General features: G+C 38.8%; 1 protein-coding gene across 5 annotated transcripts in view; it reads right to left on the reverse strand.

Moving 5' to 3' along the window:
* Positions 1-21,248, reverse strand: part of APBA1 (amyloid beta precursor protein binding family A member 1) — an 83,238-nt gene that overhangs the window by 37,273 nt on the left and 24,717 nt on the right. For all 5 annotated transcript variants that reach the window (XM_050328996.1, XM_050328999.1, XM_050328995.1 and 2 more), the window contains one exon: positions 1,156-2,360. In XM_050328996.1, coding sequence (XP_050184953.1) covers positions 1,156-2,307 — 1,152 coding nt within the window. In that variant the 5' untranslated portion in view covers positions 2,308-2,360. The remainder of the gene's footprint in view (positions 1-1,155; positions 2,361-21,248) is intronic.

The following is a 21,248-nucleotide window of genomic DNA, read 5'->3' on the forward strand; positions in this document are numbered from 1 at the left end:
TATATGTCTCATCTTGCATGTTTTTTCAGCAACTCAAACACCATGTTCCAAAAATCTCTTTCCATTCGTAGAACACTAGTCTTCATAATTTTGAACACAGATAAACAAATCAGAAGCCTGTAATAGAAATACATGGTATGCGATATTTTTTCACCATCTGAATTCCCTTTGCAATGGCTGAGGTTTTGAATAGTTCTGATGCATTCTTAATGTTAAAATAATTCAGTTTTAAACACCAAACATTCTCAATATATTCACAAAAGCATTCCACAGCAGTAAATAGGATAGAGCAAATGTTTGCAGTGTACTTACCTTTTAAGTAATAGCCTAAGAATATATAATAGACTATTTTTGGTCAGTAAATTTAGCCTACCAGCTCTTTTCACATTAGGCATAAATTTAATGCAGTTAGCAGTTGTTTATGAGTTTATTATATTAAAAATGCAGAAAATTCATAAAACTTGGAGTACATACTCTCTTACAGAGAGCTGGAACCACAATTTGGGAAATAATCCTGATCCAAGTTAAATTTCATGCCAAAAGTACAGGATTTCATAAGTGCTGATGCTATAAATCCAAACAATGGCCTTTGATACTCAGGTTGCTGGAGACTGAATACATTTTACACTGATAATGTATTGAGGTTCATAACATATTTCTAGAGCCTGCAAGTGGACATGCAACTTTTCTAGAATATAAATCTGATCTACAATACCACCATACAGAATATTAATAGATTTCTGACAGAACTGTTGGGATTATGTGACAGAAGATGGAACATAGAAACCTAGAATTAACAAAAACACACAAGGATAGATAAGAGAAAAGAAAGTGTTTGGTAGCTATTCTAAAATACCTCATGGTAGTAAAAAATGTAACAGCACTTGTTTCAGAAAATACAAGTAAAGAGCTCCATGTAACAAATCCAGTATACCTGGAGTCATCAGTGTTTAATAAAGAAACATTTGGCTACCAGATAATGTGTGTGATTATTTCTCTCATGCTCTCTAGAATACAAATTTAAAACAAAGCACTACATACTTTTCCAAGAATGAGACACAGAACAACACATGCACCCTTCTTCACTGTCGTGTACGTTGCAATTAAAGGAATGAGACATACACAACCCGAGAGCCAAAAGCTTTGTATACTCACGTCTCCATCTAGTGGCCTCTGGTCGTCAGAATCCCTGGATGGACTGATGTCCTGTCGCATCACCCAGATGGGCTCCTTAGGTTCATCAGGGGTATAAGGAGAACGGATGGTCCTTGTCTTCACTTCCTCAATAGCCTCTTTAATATCCTTGATGGCCAGTGAAATTGCATCTCTCTTTTCCTTGCTGTACCTCTGTACAGATTCTCCTGAGCTGGATGTAACTCGAGAACCAGATGTGAGCTGGCCATTACTTTCATGCCCACCACCAACAAGAGCCTGACCATGCTCCAAACTTTGCTCTGACTCTGGCATGTCTTCAGCTGCCTTGTCTAAGCTCTGGGAGCTCATGCTCTGCTTCACCTCTGCTACAATCTGATCAATATCCTCCTCCTGTTCATAGCTATCCATTCTTGGGTAGGGTGCAAATTCTGCTTCCTTTTCAGGGCTGTCAGACTCTCCATCCGACCGCTCATCGTAGTGGTGAAGGCGGGCACCAAGTGCCTCCTTGCGGTAATTGTCGGCTTCCTCCCTTTCCCTCTCGTACTGTTGGATCCCCTCCCTAACATCGAGGTCTGGTGTGTCTCCTATTTCCTCATATACATGCTCCTGCAGTCCGTAGTCAGCGTAAGCCTCAGCATACTGCTCATCTTCGCCCCGGTGGAAGAGACGATGTGTGTAGACATAACCCGAGTAGGCCGCATTCATGGCTTCCTCGTGCTCAATGGAATGGAAGTGTAAGTGATTGGGCAAAGTTCGGTTATGAATGGCCTCGCCATGCTCAGCCTCAGCGTTCTCCGTGTACTCCTCAGACTCTGGCCTGTACTGCACCGCATACGCGCTCTCATCCTCGTTCTCCTGCACCCTCTCGGTGTCGTAGCTGTCCTCCACCGTGGCTATCACATCCCCTTCTGCGGTATCCGTGTGATTGTGGAAACCACTCTCCGTGCTGGCTGACCGAGCTAACATCCCTTCCTCCTCCTGCCCAGACAGGCCCGCTTGGCTGCTGTTTGTATGCCTTAGGTAGCGAGTCACATACCTCTGCTCCTCTTCCACCTCCGAGTGCTCCAGATCAGCCTCCACTGACTCATTCACTGCTCCATTTGCTGGCTCTTCACTGATCTCCCCCTCAGGTGGTCCAACCAAATGGTTCATGGCAAGTTCTGGAGGGTAGGTCACTTATTCTACTGACATTTTGTCTATCACAGCTGGAAAGAAATAAAAAAAAAATACCTCTGACATTACTCTTAAAAAAATCTGGAATCGATAAGCAGAAGCAACAAAAGGTACCCTTCCCTCCCCATAAGGCAAGCATTTGACTTGGTCAGCTCTGCAGTAAGACAACAGCCAACACAACAGTATAATCTCCCATGCAAACACCTCCAACAGCAGCAACCAAAAGCAACACTCCTAGGGACTGAACTTTTCATTTCTGTGGACAAACTCCTGGTGAAAGAATAATTTCCAAGCAACTCTTTGTAGATGCTTCTACGGACTGCAGTGGCATTCAGTGATGCTGGTAGGTGTATATTAGAAATGCTAACTTTTGCCAGGACCTCAACCATGGCAGAGATACAACAGAAGTATTTCACCTTTGCTCCAGCACTCTCCCTAGAGCTCACTAACTCAGAGCAAAGGAAAGAAGTTGCAATGTAAAACAACAGACTTAGTCCTGTCATCACAGGAGCCTGAAATTGCTCAGATACACAACAGCTAAGCATTTGACACTTCTTCAGTGTCTTGGCATATTAGCTAAGATAGCTGAGCTAATCACCCTATGCACTTTCAAAAAATCAGTAGAAATAAAAGTGTGGTCTCAGGTTATCTGAAGTACCTGTTTCTTCTCCTGAGAGAAGCATATGACAACTAGACACAATACAGCTCTCTTTGTGGAATCTATCTATAATCAATTAAAATGGCTTTTTTCCTAAAACAGGGAGAAGACTTCACTTATATTCATAACCGTGACCACATTGAGACTAGTAAGGCATCTTAGCTTCGCTGACTTTGAGTAAAAAAAATTCCAAGATTATGTAATTACCAGAGAGATCTGCAATAAGAATAAATATGCAACGCACAGAAACAGGTAAACTGTAAGAATACAAATTAGCTTCTACAAGTTTCATAGAGCAAGTAGGCCAATCTAGCTCCTAAAGTTTCATTTTTATGTAACATCTTCAGCTATTTTGAACCTTGCCCTATGTTTTTAAAATGCAGTGTCATGAAAAGGACACACCATGTGCTTTAAGTTCGTGAACCAAACCACATATCCGTAAGTAAAATACAGCTCTAGTCTGTGCCTTATTGGTAAGTACTAAAAGAAGAGTTACCTATTGGAAGACTTCTAACTTGAAGAATACATAAAAGCATGTGTCAACTACCAACTAAAAAAATTAATGTGAATGTGAAATAGAGCTTGAATCAAATCTAGTAAACAGAGGCAGAGAGGCTCAGGTGGCACTTAGCTGACTAAATGAGCTCTGTGCAGAAGAGCTAGTGGGAATAACTTCCTGTGATGAGAAAGCAAAAGTAATTTCAGTTGCCCTCTATTAAAAAAGTTGACAGGTATGCAAGGCTAAGTGTGAGCCACTTGCACTATACTTCCATGGGAAATCTAAAGGGTAAAACTTCCATCTCAGTGAACGCTCCTTGTCTTTTTTATACTTAATGTTTTAGCCTTATAAATTTAGGAGTCTTAAAAAAAAGCCCAATGAAACAAAACAAAGAAACAAACAAACCAAAAGCAAATCCAAAAACCAAACAAAACTAAACCAAACAACAACAAACCACAAAAAACTAAAAAACAAACACAAAACCCCTTGCAAACAAAAAACCAAACAGCAATAAACCCAAAAAGCACACTAGCCTGATTCCAGACAGAATTTTTCATTTTCAGAAACTGCTCATACAGTTTTCACAAACCTAGTGTGCTGTGTTTAATCTCCAAGACTTACCTTTCCCATTCTCAACACAGTGAAGAAAATTTAGCATATAAAAAATGCAGCTGTAAAATAATAGCTAATCAACCACATTAGCTAAGCAGATAAGGATGTTCTACATAACCTAATCCTTTTTCAAAATAAATAAAAATCCTCAGTTTGCTTTTTCCAGCCAAGGAAGGTGTGTTAGTAAAAATGCTTCAATGACAAGATAAGATCTTTTCCAGGTAAGACTTTCAACAAGTCAGAAAGAATGGACATAATACAAGTGTATATGCAGGTGTGCACCAGAACTAACAAAACCAAACACTCTCCTCCCTGCAGCATATGATATGTTATTTAAGTATGCAAGAACCCCAGTACCGGAGAGCTTTCCATTTTTAGCCCACAAAAAATAGGGTGAAGATGCCAAGGCATAATAGCCCTTTGAAAAGTACTTCCCAAGGAGGATTATAATTAAGGAATACACTTGGTGTAGGCAGCTCGGTTTGCAACTTGCAGTGTGAAATGTAGGTGGAGCTTTGGGTGGCAGAAGCCCCAGGCAAGAGTCATGAATTGCTGAGCCTTTGTACAGAGAAGGACACCAGTAGCACCAGCCAGGTGGATGGACAGTGGGAGACACAGGAGGAGCCAAAGACTTAGGGGCAAGAGTGAGACTTCCATGCACTTGGACTGTGAGCGGATAAAAGCCCAAGGGTTTCTTTGTTTGGGATCCCTCCTTGGAGGCCCCACCTCGAGCTGTTTGTGTGTTACTGCACCATGAACAAGTGGCTTTATGGAATGAGACATCTGAGCCTCTGCCATGGGAAATCTGGGGTCAAACCAGTAAGGAAACCTGGTCTAATTATGTAAGAATGTGTGGGGAGTCAAGTGTGGACCCATCAGGTCACTGGAGCCGCCCGCTGCAAAGAGGCTTCAGCATCAGCAGTGAAAGTCTCTGGTGGTGGGAGTGTGACGGTCAGAGAGCCTCAAGAATGGTCAGACTGGGAAGTTTTCTTAACATTGCCTGCTTTCATCCAAGTCAGTTATAAAATTTCCACTCTTTTGCACAGAGACAGAATTAGGCTAAAGTAGAGGACTGTTTAAAAAATCTGCCTTAAATCTGTTGCATTCAAAGTAGACCCTGACTCACACCTAAGTGTCATTGGTCACTCACAGAAAAAGGGTAGTGCTAGTTGAAAGAAATGAAGTTACACATAAACATTGAGCCCCTGGTGGTCTAGTGGTAAGGGCGCCGCGCTATCACCGCCAAGGCCCGGGTTCGATTCCCGGTCAGGGCCACTCCCGGGCAGGTGGGGCTCGTTAGCCCTTAAAGGCAACCCACCTACGTCCTAAGGACCTCGCTGCCACCGTTCAAGCTCGCTTGGCCCCGGCAGATGAACCTTAGGATTAAAGGGTGGGCTCAGTTCCGCGCACACTGTGTCTCACCTAAAAAATCCAATGCGCAGGCTGGAAGGTGGAAAGACCTTCCCCGGATCTTCGCTCGCAAAGACTGGCCATTACACATAAACATAGGATGATGATCAACTTTCTGAAATCTTATCACATGTATCCTTACACATCTTTAACTGAGTTATGTTTTTAGAAAAGAAGGCAAAAAATCAACCACATGAAGCTATCTCAAGTTGCATAAGTCAAACTACTAAAGTATCAAATGCCACAATGCTTAAGACAATAAAAGTTCTGATAATAGCTGAAAACATGTCATCTCAATTTAGAATTCTAACTACAAGATTGCAACTTCATGCATTCTGTGGAGAGGCAGCACCACTGGCATGTCTGGCTGTGAGAAACAAATTACAGAGATTACAAACTATACAAAATACTGCTAAGTACCATCTAAGAGACACAGTATTTTTCTTTTGTGAAGTGAAAGTCCAAATTCCCACTTGTAAAATTGTCCTTGTTTGAAGAATTCTCTCAGTTTAATTTCAAATATTGATATCCTAAAATTTTCAAGGTTGTGTCTTTTGAAGAGAAGAAGGGGAAACGCTGTTTTACTTAAAACTTTTTACCGAAAAAGGTTCTATTCTGTTTGCCTTTCCTCCTGTAAATTAAATTAAACTTAACTTTTTAATTTTGCAAACAATAAACTATTATTTATTTTTAAATCTAAAAAAATAATTTAATTGTTAGAAAATAAGTTTACTTAGAAAATTGTAGATCTGAATAAATGTCCTTAAGTCACCTATGCCCCTGTAACCTTCAGTGAAAAGTAAGCTTCTAAATCAAGAACATTTATTTTATTGTTTAACAGTCAGTCTTTAGGACAGTAACTTAAAGAACACCTATTAAGGTTGAAGGTTAGAAGTACTAAATCTCTTTTCATATACGGTAGCTGGAAGATGACTAAAACCCACACTTTTTATTCTTAGTAGCATTTCCCTCAAGCAAATATAAAGTCTGCCTGATTTTTCTCACCAGACCTTCAAAAAGCACTTTATTTCCTGCAAGCAAAAAGAATCAATAACCCACATAAAATGCCACAGACAGAAGAGAATATAAGCAAGAGAGGTCATCCAACCTTGGAAATATAGACACAGCACCTATCTGAAATGATATTATAGTCTCATATTAATTACCCAGAACAGCAGCTGTGCTCCAGTAATCAAATATATATGATAAAGTGCTCTGTAAGCACTCTCACTTTTGCACACAGGACTTAATGGATGGCTCTGTCTTCACAATAGAGAAATCAGAGTTTGATTACCACTGCAACTAACTCTTTGCTGAAGGTGTAATTACCTTCCTGCCTGTAAAGAAGAAAAAAAAATATCCATATATTTCTCACATAACATGAAGAAAAAGTTGGAAGTTTAAGACTTTTTCTCTACTACTTTAAATTAAAAAAGAAGCATTTAAAACACCACCAAAGAGCAGACCAACATCTTAGAGCAAGACCACAACATGCATGCCCAGTGCTACCCAGGAAAAGATACACAGTAAGAAAAGATGAAAGTGTGACTGATAAGATTCCAATGTGGTTTGTTACTTCTTACCCAAATCCAGATGCATAATTGTTTGACTTCCTGTATACACAGGCAGAAATTAAATTATTATTATTACTATTATTCCAAATATGACTTTAAGAGTTCATTTTATAAGAGCATCATACATCATATTTCCCCAGTTTAATCCTGACTTGAATAAAAACTCATACTCTTGATGTTACTGTCTCAAAACAAAGCTGTATGCCACACAGAACCAAGAGTACAGACACACAGAGACTTTTTTCTGTCATATACAGGATAACATGATAATTCAAGGTAGGAAGGCACCACAAGAGGCCTCCAGTCCAAACCCTGGCCAAAACACAGCCAGCTTTGAACTCAGATCAGATTGCTCGGGGCTTTATCCAGCTGGGGCTTGATAACCTCCAAGGCTGGCTATGGCACAGCCAGTATAGGCCCTGACTCAAGTGCTGGGCTGTCCTTGTGAGGAAAACATTGCTTCCTTACAGTTAGTTTCAATTTCCCATTTCAGCATGTCCCAGTTGCCTCCAACGCTCCCTCCCATCAGAGAATACTGTGAAGATCTGCATCCCTTCCATCCTCTGAGTTGCTGCTGGGTGACCCTGAAGCCATCCCTCCTCCCAGCTGAACCAGCCCTGGTCCTGCAGCCTCTCCTTGCAGAGAGGCTCCAGACACACTCAGTGGCTTCCCATCACCTCACCCAGTGTCAGTCCTGAATCAGGGACCCAAGGCAAAAGGCAATACCCAGGCGGGGTCTGGCAGGTGCTGAGTACAGGAGATGGTCCCCACCTTACCCTGGCTCTCAGGATGGTGTCTGTCCCACCCTGCCCCTGGTGCCACTGACCCTTATTTTGCTGTGTGGGCCATGACCCAGAACTGCCACTTAGCTCCACCAGCCCCAGCCTGTATCCTCGCAAGGGGTATTTACTACTTTTTTAATTTTCATTAATTATTTCCCTTATAAGAAGCAAAACTCTTTCCCCTTATTTTGCAGAACTTTCACAAGAGAAAATTTAGTATGGCAGTTGAGTGTGTGAGCAAAAAGAGTTCTGTCTTCCCTAAAAAACTTCAGCCATATTTACCCATGTCTTCCATGAAAAATAGCTATTCTTTGAACATATTTACCCATAACTCCAAATCTCACTGGAAGCACAGAGACCTCTGACTGGATTTTCAAAGGCATCCCACCTCAAGTGCCAGTTTTCTTGGCATGCTCTCTGAAGAATTTCACAAAGCACCTCTGTTTTTCCAGACTTCAGCAATGCACCAATGTTTCACTTGTACAGACGTTAATAAGACATATGAACACAAACCACCTCTCAAAAAACCAACACAGTCTTTTAGCAAACATATATGTCTTTGGGACACATCTTTAATCTTTTTTTTTTCTTTAAAAAGCCTCTGAGGTATGAAATTGCTGAGAATTTAACAGCCCACTTAGAGTTCTCTGTTTCTCCTGTGTTAGATACCTCTCAAAACACATTTAACTTTTCTCCCCTTCCAATTCACTTTTTATTCAAAATATAAACTTGAGCAAGAAATACCATTTAGTAATCTTCAATGCAGACAAGCCAGATCTCATAAATACTTCGGGGTGTGTAGAGATAGAGAGTGCTCTGATTAGAAAAGGAACAGATCCTTCCCACCACCTAACACTGAACTCCTGCCTGCACAAGAAACAGAAGCAATAGATGGAGTACCTAAAGCCATCCCTCTGCTGCCAGAAGAAGGGTAACTGATAATACAGCCCAAATAGTAATGATGAATCAAAACCAGTAGATAAAAATCTTGACAAGGAACCACAGGTTCCTTCTGCAGTGAAGTTAGACACTGTACTAAAGACACTTGAAAGAATAAATCACAAATCCCATATTGTAATTGGCTGAGGGAATAGAACTGACTGTTCTCACCACCAAAATGATTAAGTAGAAGTCTTAATACAGCTAAGCTAAGGAAATTTTGGGATCTCTTTCACTCTGCTTTGATTGTCTGACAGGTTACTGCTGGTTTAATTCCTGGCTGTATTATGTATTGCATTTTTACTTAGCAGACAGCCAGATAATCTAAAACTTTGAACACTGGAATTGTTATTCTGGTATTTTAAATCAGTTACAAGTAAAATAATTTTCCAAAGAAGAAAGAGGGATTGAAATAGCATATAAGCAATGTCAAAGCATGACAGCACTGAAGATCAATATTACAATCTGAGGCTAGCTTCACTCTCTGTTTTAGGTACAACTATTAAAAATTAATCTATACTAAATCTAAGTACATTGTTGTCTGCAGTTTACCATTTTTCCTCCTCTCTGTAAAAGGGCAGAACTTTCTCAGGGGAAAATGCTGACTCCCCAGTGATGAATTTTGAATGTAAACTATGTTATCTTTACACTAGTGACATTTTTATAGTAATGAAAACTAGGTTTTTATATTTATTTAAACAAACAGGGACTAGATCAAACTACCAAAAAACCCCAATACCCCAAAACAAATTAACCCAGCAAGCCCAATGCCCTTTCCATATCTTTTGAGATGCCATCAACAGAGCATTACAGAATAAATGTAGACAGAACTAAAATGTATGATCCAGTAAACTGCAGTGTATGGTTACCTTCAGGGTGAGTAAGAATGCCTCTAGCCTTACTCATAGAGTAAGATCATCTATTTCCAAAAACAAAACCTTGGAGTTTCCTCTGCCTACAGAGAAAGACTTCATCCAGCCTTTCTGGTTGTAACAGTCTTACTCAGATGTATTCTTGGTCAGTGTTGCACAGTCTCGATACAACATATCTTTGATACCAGCAAGACAGAGGGTTCTTTAGTTTCCCCCTCAAAATAGCAATATTGTTATAGGAGGAAAAGTTTTCAGGTGGGTAAAACTCCAGCTTTTTGAATATTTTTATTTAATAAATCCCCAGGTTGTGTCAGGTACACAGAAACATTTGTATGGAGTTGAGACCACTTCAAGAAAAGATTAAGGGTCTGCTAGAATCTGAGAAAAGGCTTTTCAGCAAATATGCAACTTCCAGGAAAACCAAGTCAAACAAGAGATAGTGAAGTCCAGCTAGTTAAGTCTCTTAGTTTCATCAGCTTCTTTCAGCTGAGATAAGTGAGTCACAGAATACTGTATCAGCTCAATGAAATGGTATATAGTGCTGAAACCCCCACAACTTCCAAGATTCTGTCACACAATCAGTAAACATATTCTGAGGAACTTGTTATTACCTGAGAGACTTCAAGCTAGGAGAATCCCTTATGAAAAGCAGTTATGGTTCAGACAGCACAGAATTAAGAGACCTGATTCTCCTTTAATTCGTTTTACTTCACAAATTTCAAAGTAGCTATACCCGAGTTAAGCTGAAAAAGTGGGATACATGGCATACAGAACTTGCTTGCCTTTCATAGTGTAACATATGTTTAAAAATCTATCACTGCCTGGCAACTGCAACACCCAGCTACTGAAAACACCAGAATATACAATTCCACCAACTCCCCACCCTATCTTTATACTAGAAAAAAGGAAACGGTAATTGCTTTAACCTCCAACATTCCTGGTTAAATGCTATTTCAGTAGATTCAATCTAGCAGGTATATAATGGGAAAAAAGAACTTCACAAAAAACCAAGAACTATGGCACAAAAACAGATGCAAAGGAGGAGGAAGTAGGAATGCATAGATGTAGTTTACAGTAGATTAAAATTAACTTTTTTTCTCCTCCTTACATGGACAGATTTCGCTTCTACTCTATTTTCTGTTACCATTTTAGCCTACAAAATAAGCCCAATCTCATCTCCAACCATCAACTTCTACTAACACTCACAGATCATTTTACTACTTCTCTTTCAAGGACGAGCTGCAGATTTAGTCCACATTAAAAACAAAACAAAACCTAAGCTGCACAGTCCAGCTCAAGAGTTTCCAAAGGCCTGAAGGATAACTAACTTGTCACTTGTATTTTCTCACAAATTGGCCGCTGTGTTACAGCGCCCTACTGTAAACAGAGTCCCATGGTCCTCTTCAAAACCACATGGAAGGATGTGACACATTTACTTCCAAGCATAGTTCTGAGTGATCAGGTAAAAAATTCTCAAGCACATCTTCTGCTGTTATGCACTTTCTGAAATGCTGCGACCACTTGTCAGCACTACAGCAGATGCACCACAAGGTACAACACATCAGACTTTCATTTTAGGAGGCCTGTCCGGCTAGACCAGCACCTATGAGGACTTGACTTGGCCCCACCAGACATGTCTTGCCTGTTCCAGTCTACCCAACAGAATTTTTTTTCTAGCTCGAAACATTAACAATTTCTGCACCTCCAGTGACTTTGGAAGTAAAATACAGCCTGTGCTACTCCCCAGAGCTGATGAGAAAAGGGTTAGGGAGGACATCACCACCACTCACTTCTCTCTGCACTGAGGAAGATCTTGACAAAGACCATTTTTCACCACAAGCACATTCCTGTTAGTGGGACTAGCAGCTCCAAGGCGACTACTCATGAAATCTGTTCCCCAGACACAATTAAACTCTAATGAAGGCTGGCATTTCTCCACATCTGCAGCTTGGAACATAACTTGAACAGTATTAATAATTGCACTGCACCCAGCCCAGGGTACTCACATGTATGTCTCTCAAATGGCAGCTTACTCAGAAATCAGTCTGAGCAGGGAAATGGGAGCAATGCCTGGCTGCAGCCACTGGGGTCCCATCAGGGTAAGGAAAAAAAAATATCTGCTGATGCTAATTAAGATCATACACTACTGCCAGATCATGAAAATCAAAAGCAGATGCATTCTGTCAAAGCCACAAAGCTCTCCATTTACTTGCCAGTCTCTATACACTAGGGAAGCAAACTGACCAGAACAGAGCTACACAGGAGAGAGTTCAGAATAAAACAAAGAAAGTTGAGGGGAATCACCCAAACACACTTTTCACACCTCTATGCAACATCTACATCCAGACAGATCAGTCCCAGACTAGTAAATCATACAGCCAATAGGCAAACAGGATATAGTGTAACAGCACTTAAAGATGCAGGGGTAAGCAAAACTTACATAAAATTAAAATTTTCTGAACACATGTAAGGTGGTAGAGTACCTCCCCTGCAGTGCTTTTGTCTCCGTTCTAAACAGAACTGATACTTAAAAAACTTCAGACGGCTCATATTTCTGTAAAAGTAGGTTATTTTGTCTTCTCTTTTTATATAGCAATACTTAGATTCCAGTGTAAGAGTATATTCCATTCAAAATATTTTATTACGCATTCTTAACCTTATAAAATCCTTTTATATTATTAACACATTCAACTGGTGGAATTATAGTAAAGTGGTAGCTAAAAAGGGTGATCATAAGGTAAAACGTTATTTCACATAATAAACTTATAGGAAGAACAGTACAATCCTGAAACGTTTCAAATAATTAAAACATTTAGGTATTAATCTGTTAACATTTTTCACCTTTTTGCTTGCAGACAGTCTGACTGTCAATGGTTCCTTTCATTTATTCTCAGAAGTTATTATTAAGGCAACGTATTTCAAAGACAGTGATAACTCTTTCTCTCCAGGAAACAGATGCCCTAATTATTTTGCTTTATTATGTTTTATAAAGAGAAGATAAGAACTCTCTTAAATGTTCCATGAAACCTAGATAAGGGGGATTCTATATTCTGGAGATTATATATTCTGAAATTATTTTGGTTTATCTTTTTATTCCTTTTCCAGGAAGGACCATTCCTCCAAAAAACAGAATGTCTTTTTCTTCTGATACTCAAACTGAATTGTGGTATTTAACTCAAATTAAATACCATGCTGTCTTGGTCTCCACTATCCATCAGGCAAAGGAACAGTTTGGACCTCTCTTCAAATATCTGATCTTTGCACATATGACTTTATAAGAATACACATGCTTGTTTTGCTAAGATCCATTTTCTTTGCTATATTACAGCATCCTTTTGGTTTTAATTTCTTAAATTCAGGGAAAAAGTACTGAGGACGTGATCTGTCTCATAAAAATACACTTAAAATGAAGGTAGAAAGTAAATGAATTTACTGTAAACATGGAAGTGGATTTAAAAAGCAATTAAAATAATAATGAACTATCTATTTTTCATGGCTTTGGAGGCTGCTACAGGATTATGTTAGGATTACCACTTTATACTACAGAATTCAATACTGTTTCAATTCAGTCAGGCAGATGGCTTCTGTTGAAAGAAAGTTTCATGGACTCCTCTGGACAAGTAATTTTTTAGCTCTAGAAAAGTTGTAAAACACATGCTGATCAGTAAATCCAACCTCCTGAAAAGCATAAACCATTATGATCCCTTAAATTCTTGTTTGCTTGAACTGCAGTGTAAACCACTGAGACAGACCTGCAATTTTTAAAGGTTGTCAACCCACAATATTCTTTCCATTATCCTACATGGGACTTACATTAGGCTGCCATGCTTACAAGTACCCGGAGATTCACTTAACCTTTTAAAATATTAGCACAGCATACACTTCCTTAATCTTCTGGGACACTGGCATAAGAGTTACTAAAAAGTAAAAGTCCAAAAGACACCCTACTAAAGATATGAAATCAGTCACCTGAATAGAACACCTTTTATGTACAAAGGCAGCCGGTTAACAGTAGGAATTTCACATAACCAAGTTTCAAGACTGGCCAGTTTTCTACAGACAGTTACCTGTGCAGATCACGAGCTCCAATATATACAATCTCTGGAACCAGAAGTGACTCACTGTAAGCTGAAGTAATGTTTAAAAATTTTGATTAAAGCCAACACGATCAAAAAAAATCAGCATCATTTCTGGGAAACTACTGATGGCTCTTTCAGGTGAGGGTTTTGGCTTTTCTGAAAGTCTCTGAAATTCCAATTCTCATCAATTCTAGGAGGGGAAAAAGGTAAAAAAGGGAACAGAAAGGAAGGGGAAGAGCATGGGAAAAAAAATCTGCAGTTTGTAAGAGTGAATAGATGGTCATTTACATCTATTTGCCAGAGACAGTTTGTTAGAGTGGGTCTGTCTTTGCGTTTCAGTTTGGATATGAAGTACATTTCTGAAGGGCAGCTTCTGATGGTCTTAACACACTGCACTTCAGTGCACATTGTGGAGCAGGCTTGGAGGCCACATAACAGATTTCTTCCAAACAATCATCAACTGGTATGGCAGAAAAGAGGTTTTGAGCTAAGAAAAGCTCATGGATAGCTGCAAAATAGATAAACATAACCTAACAGCAAAAATCTAACATAAAAAAAGACCACTGTAGTGACAGAAAAACTGATACATTACAAAAGAAAGAATACAGAAAACCCCTTTCCTTCCTGAAGGCTCAAACAAACTAAAAACCAAACCCACAAACCACCATCCAAATAAGTACTATATTTAATTCTCCATGTTTTGAGAATAATAAAAGTAATCATAGTTCAGGTAACCAAGCATGTTGAGAAGCCAAAACACAGATTTATTTTACAGCTTATAGGAATAACAATACGCAGACAAATATTTAAAGGGTTCATCCAGGAAACTGAAAATTACAATTAAAAAAAAAAATAATCAACAAGTAAAGGCCCAAAAAAGAAGAGTCAACAAGCTCAAGATTGATAACCCATACCTACTGCAAAGAACTAAGCCACATAAGGAAAATAAGCAAGAGGCAGTTTGTTGGGACCACACAGGGAACAACAGTACCTGAGTCATTATAAAACACAGCAGCCAAAGGCTCCCAGCTATAGCAAATTCAGCCAAGCCCTATCCCCACACATTCACCATGTCCCAGAGGGGTTGGCTTTGCCGGTATCAGGCTCTGTAGCTTCATGATCCACATCTTCCTCATCTCAGCCGTGTTTCTGTGTATTTGAAAATGCAGTTGTAGCTCTAACTCTTTGCTACCTGCTTTGCCCAGAGAAATCTGAACTCCTGAAAATAACAGTATTAAAAAAATATGGAAACAAAATGCTTCTGTTCTTATCCCTCATCCCTCCAAATAATTATTTTGGCCATATGCCAGGAGATTCTTCCTGCGCATGTACACGTATGGGGAAAGACTTAGGCAAGAGCTCAGCCCGGCAGCAGGGACAGCACAAATCCACATCCAGACCAAGGTCTGCAGCACCAGCTGGTGCTGGGGCACTGCCAACCACAAACCAAGCGCTCCGATGACGGTATCGAAGGACCATCTGCAAGCACATTAGCTTGACCAGGTTCCCTACCAAGGTGGGAGGTTCATGTTTTTTTTAATAAATCATAGTTCTTAGCTGTTTGGTCCCAAGGCCTGCATTTCTCCTGTCACCTCACAAAAAGACCCTCCCCAGAGTCAAAGGCAATTGCGCTGGTGTCTTCTGGCAAATCCCAGAACTACCCATCCTGCATCCCCTAAGCAAACTCAAGGCTACTAGAACTCTTCAGCTGCACCCTGCCATAACTGGCTCCAAGCTTTCCAGTAGAAACACCAGTATCTGAGTCATAATTTCAGAAGAAACTACCTTACTTTACCCTCCTGAGGTAAGTACTGTATCTGCTCTGTCCGAGGTGCAGTGCCAAGGTGCAGTGCAGTGCCCCTCCCCAGGGGAGAGGACGTAGAAGAGTCAGAAAAGAAGGAGTGAAGTTGAGCATGGCAAAAAGTGAGGGAGGAGAGCAAGGAGAGTGTGTTTAGTTTTTGTTCTTGTTTATCATCATGTAGTTCTATTTTAATTGGCAATAAATCACTTTGCCCCAAATCAAGTCTCTTTTGCCCATAACAGCAACTGACAATTCATCTCTTTACAAACTTCTCCATCTTATTTTCTCCCCAGTGACCTGTTGAGGAGAGGGAGTAAGAGAGAGGCAGGGGTGGTGGTGGGGTGGTAGTCAGCCAAGGTCAATCCACCACACACTCACTGAAAAGAAAGAATGATTATGAAAGAAATATTAACATATATTCAACTCTAATTAATTCAACACACATATAGGGAGAACCAACTTCATGTGAATAGGTAACCAGGTTCTTCTCTGCAGTCTTCTCAAGTCCAAGCCTTCAAAACTGTTCAATTCCAAAAAAAAATTACATATAGGTTAGAGGTTGCTAACAAGTACACAATTTAAAATTATGGGAGAATGTGGTAGAGTGGGGAAAAGAATATAAAATTTTTTTTTTCCTTCTAAGTCCTTTCAGTACTAGTAAATAGAGGTGGTATTCATAAAAATGCTACATAAATGTCAATAAAATTGAGATTGAGAGGCATGTTGTTGGTCTTTTTACAATCCTCCAGTTGTCTTGGCACTGAAAAGCTCATTTTAGAGACCACTCTGCAGTAATAAATTAAAAGAACCCTCCAAAATCACTCTACCTAGCTTATTATACAGCAACATCAGTGATTTAAATCCTCAAAATTCTTATCTACACTTCCTGTATTTTTCTAAGGACCAAGCCTTGTCTTCAATAAAATCTAAATGGAGAACAATTTACTTGCACTTCAGTATACTTTCAGCTGTAAAGACAGTTTCTATCACAAGACTTCAAACACAAAGTTTGATACCTTTCTATCCAGTGTAGGACTATGAAATAGACAAAACCATTGTGCCTTCAATAAACAATAAATTCAAAAGCAGCACAGAATAGCTGCCATAAACTCTCGTGGTTCTTGCAAGTTTTGTGAATGTTCTCTCTTTCACAGCATTTTATCTTAACTAGGTAGAAATACTTCTTTGATGGTTTTTAACAGGAAGTTTTTCTAGATTTTTTTGATGCAGGAAAGGACAAATATCATGATCTTTAGTATTCTCAAAATCTTTTGGGGTTGCTCCATGATACATTTTACCTTCAGCTGCCTCAGATGGCACCGTATGGTATGACCTTAAAAGAATTGCAAAAAGAAACCAAAAGGTCAGAAATAACTTCCAGAATTCAAAATCAAGTAATTTCAAGCCCACTTTTATCCTTTCCTTCTATGAGATTTGCAATGCTTTATATCAGTTAAGTAAACTGCTGAATGGCAGGCATCATACACTGTGCTAAAAACAGACATCATTAGCAATATAGACACTAATTTCTTACTGACGGGATTTTTTAAAAATAGACTGCATTACTGGGAATACCTGACTTCATCACTAAGAATATTATAGATGTTATTTCTGTTCTAAGAAGTTAATACTGATAAAATTAACAGCTTGCATTGAAGTTAACTTGCTGACTACTGAGTTAAAGTTTTTTGACATCCTCTGGAGCTGCACAGAGAATTTCATATAAGTCCAAAATCCTGAATTCAGTTCAGTTTTTCTTGTAAGGAACATTAGATTATACGAAGTGCCAAGCTGATGTCCAGATCTGATGAACAATGTCCCAGTTAAGCTACATGATGTATTATATCTGACTTTTGATGTAAAAACATCTTTTTTTAAAAACCAATTTGAAGTTTGAAAAGGGCAACAAGTTTAATAAGAATTATTTTCATGTAATTTGTTAGGTTATGCTTGGAGTGTCTTTTTTTAACAGGATAAAGAATCACTGGTGCATCTTGCAAATCAGTGAAATATTCATGCAACTGAAGCAAACTAATAGTCTCCTTGACTAAAACCCACACACTTGTCCTTATTCCAATATGTGGTATCTTGTGCACAGAGGTTAAGTCAGTACACAAAATTCTCAGAAATAAGTGTTACCCAATTTGCAAGAGGAAATTGGTTTCTCCTTCAAAGGCATTCCTAAACAGTTCTCTGCATTTATTCAAACAAGAGGGAATTATTCTGTGACTGTGCATTATTTCAGTAAGAGGAAATGCAAATAACAAAACCAACTAACCAAAGCACTTCCTAAAAGCTTCAGTTAGTTAAATATGATTTCTCATACACCTCAGAGTAATATGCTAGTTAACTCCTGCACCAAATAGACTGACAAATACCGACATATGATTCTGTCTTCAAATATCTCATTGCAGAAATATGTTTCGGGTCTCTGCAATCCAAGCAGCTGAATTTAAAAAACAAAACAAAACAAAAAACACCACAACAACCACCCAATTAAATCCACGTCTGGCAAAACCTTTTGGCCCTATATGTGCACATTAGTGATTTGCAGATTTCACAGTAGAAACCTTTTCTTGCTTATTAAAACATTTATAGGCACCTTTACAGCAAGAAAACCAGAGATTCAGCTCTACATCTTTCACCAAGGTCCTACATTATTTCCTGGTAACTTAAGCAGAAAGATTTCAGTAAGAAATGGATTGCATGCAAAGGAAATTGTGAACAAGAAGTCAGTGTGGAGCACACACCCTCACAATAGCTGAGGCCCTAGTAAGGAACTGTGACAGCCCACAGCAAAAATGTGAAAAACAGGTTACCCTGCTGCTCTGGCACATGCCCCAGCACAGATGGTAAGAACCTCATCATGATGAATTGGATCTAGGTAGAGATCAAAAGGAGAATAATTATATCTAGTAATTGAAAAACGTAAACCAAATCCAAAAAATCTAATCTGGTAATAATACGTGACTTTTGGGCCGCGAGGCCACCCACACGGGAAGCAATCTTGATAATACTGCAAAATACTGCATGAGGCTTATGTTGTCCAGAGAACAACAGAAATTATGAAATTTGAGTATAGATGTAGTAAAAGTGGGACCAATGTCAAAAAAGTAATTATGAGAGGGCTGTTTCCTTGTGAAAAGTTTTGACAGGGACAAGGAGGAGCAGGGCTTTTGAAAAGCTCAGCCCAAACTCAGAGAAAAAAAAAAGATTAAAGTGGCAAATGGAGAATAAAATGCCAAACCAAGTGTAGAAAAAAGGAATGTGGGTATTCCAATGGTAGCTGTGCGGATAATTATAGACAGCAGTCATGCTGACATGTGGATTCACGTTCACAAGAAGGCTGGAAAAAAACCCTTTGAAGACATGCTGGACTGTCACCCATGTTTTTGTTCTTAAGATTTTTATTCTTTTTTTTAAGTGGGGGGAGGGGGGCATGTGTGTGGGCAGGAAATTGATATATACCTCAGTACTTAGAAACCTGTAATTTAATAATAATCACACGTGATTCCTTAGAATCTGCACTCTGTACCATTACAGAATTGTAAAATGGTATATTTGACTGCACAGAGTATAGATTATTTTGCAAAGATTATTTTGCTGCTCTACCTATTTCCTCTTTTGAGTGTTCATTAATCAATAAACATCTTAATAGTTCACATCTAAGTCTCAAGTCTCCATTCTAAACGCAGGAGTGTCAAACCTTGGCAGTAACAGAAATGCACTCACACAGTAATTATTTCTGAAGATCTTAGAGGATGTATGAGTGAGGTTGTGTGAAAAAATCTGGGGGGGCATGGAGCAGTAGCAGCTTCACCTTTCTCAGATTGCCAGATTCAGCATGCTCTATTTTACCCTAACAGTGTAGTATTAAACCAAATATAGGAAAGACTGCGCCTGGCTCTACAAACCTGATATGCAAGCACTGTGCTGCACTCCTACTAAGCTAAATCAAAATCATATTGACTTATAACAGGTTAAAATATTATTAAATGTAAATATATTAACAAAATTGGAGTAGTGTAAGAGTACAATTTTCTCCATTAAGATTAACAAAGCTGCAATGCTTAAGCAATTGCTATTAGAAACTTTGTGCCACTGCTTCAACTCTGTAGTATTTTGATTATTTTTATACTGAGGTAGAAACAGATGCTCCAGGAACACAGCTAGCAAACAAAAATTCTGGATTTCTATCTAATTGCTTCCTGAAAGTCACAGAAAAATTTCTCCTTTAGTGCACATAGCATGACACAAAAACTCATCAAGCTACTAGCTACAGTGAAAATTAATCAGTACTTATTTGTAGTAAATTCTGAAAGTGAAAATTTGCATCAGCAAGGAGCCCTAAAACAACACAGCACTGGCAACAGGAAATACAGTGGGTAGAGACAATTTTTGTGAAATACAATTTCTATAAGCATAGGGAACAGTTATGCCCTATTTCCTTCATCTATTTTATTTTTGTAGCAGGGACAAAAATAGAGCTTAAAACAAGGCCAGTCTTCTTAAAACATTCAGTTTATAAACGCAGAAATGATGTCATCCTGAACCAAATCCCCTGAAGATAATCATCTGGGACAATCTATGAGAAATGTGTACTCGGTACAAAAACACATGCAATATCACTAATTAAATCAAACACATCTCTCAAGCATGTTAGTTATATGTGATGTTTTTCACTTCAAGCTAAGTCAGACATTCTGCAGCAGACTGAGATTTAAGTATGTATAAATACAGATTATGAATTTAACTATAAAATTTATTACCAAATTCTCTCCACAACTTGATAGAAACATGGAAAGCTAGGAATAGAATTCATTTATTGTCTTTAAATCAAACTGGATAGCACTTGAAATCAGGCATGCTTAGCTGTCACAAACAGAGTAAATTGAGTAATTCTGTGATGCAAGATCGTAATGTCCTCTAAGTATTAAACAGTTGGTGGCAAGCTGAGCAGTGTATCTCTTTGTTTGAAACTGATGCTGAATTTTTCATCTGAAGTATTTCAGAAAAAACTCTCATATGTTTAGGACTACTTGTGCAGTCTTGCTGAAGCAAATGGGCATCAGGAAGAGGTCAGATTCCTTGTAAATGTTTCTACACATTAGAGGAAGCACTCCTAAGAGTAGAGAGCAATCCAGTAGTTTCACAGCACAGCAGTTCCACTCCCACTGCAGAGCAGATTCTTTTCAGAAGGTTCACAGACCAAAACATCACAGGCTGATCCCCTTAATCCATGTACGCTGCCTATCTATTCTTGAAACCACTCTGCAAGGAAAACAAGCAGTGGTTTCAGTGAGAACTCCAGAAGTGGCCACAGGCTTTGTCATCTGCCACAAAATATTTTAAGTATTTGTTTAAATATGTTTAAATTGTTTAAATATTTAACAGTTCTTTTTCCTTCAAAAAATTGCTTGAAAAAAATGACTTGAAAATGGCAAATTCTCCTCTTAGAATTCAATAATGGCATTTTATTAAGTCTGCTCAACTCATAAACAATGCCACCTTACAACTCATTAAAAAAGACTGCCTACTTTTTGAGATATATGATTAAAAAAACCCTATCATCTCACAGATGGCCTCAAAATAATGGCTAAATTCAACTTTGTTGAACTTTATTAGGGATTAAAGTTACCTGCTGTAAGCAAATTATTTTCTAATTCCACAGAGAGTCAAGGAGGGAAGCTTCCA

Source organism: Myiozetetes cayanensis, unplaced genomic scaffold (genome assembly GCF_022539395.1).
Source record: "Myiozetetes cayanensis isolate MyiCay16 unplaced genomic scaffold, myiCay2020 scf4, whole genome shotgun sequence".
In the NCBI taxonomy this organism is placed as follows: Eukaryota; Metazoa; Chordata; class Aves; order Passeriformes; family Tyrannidae; genus Myiozetetes; species Myiozetetes cayanensis.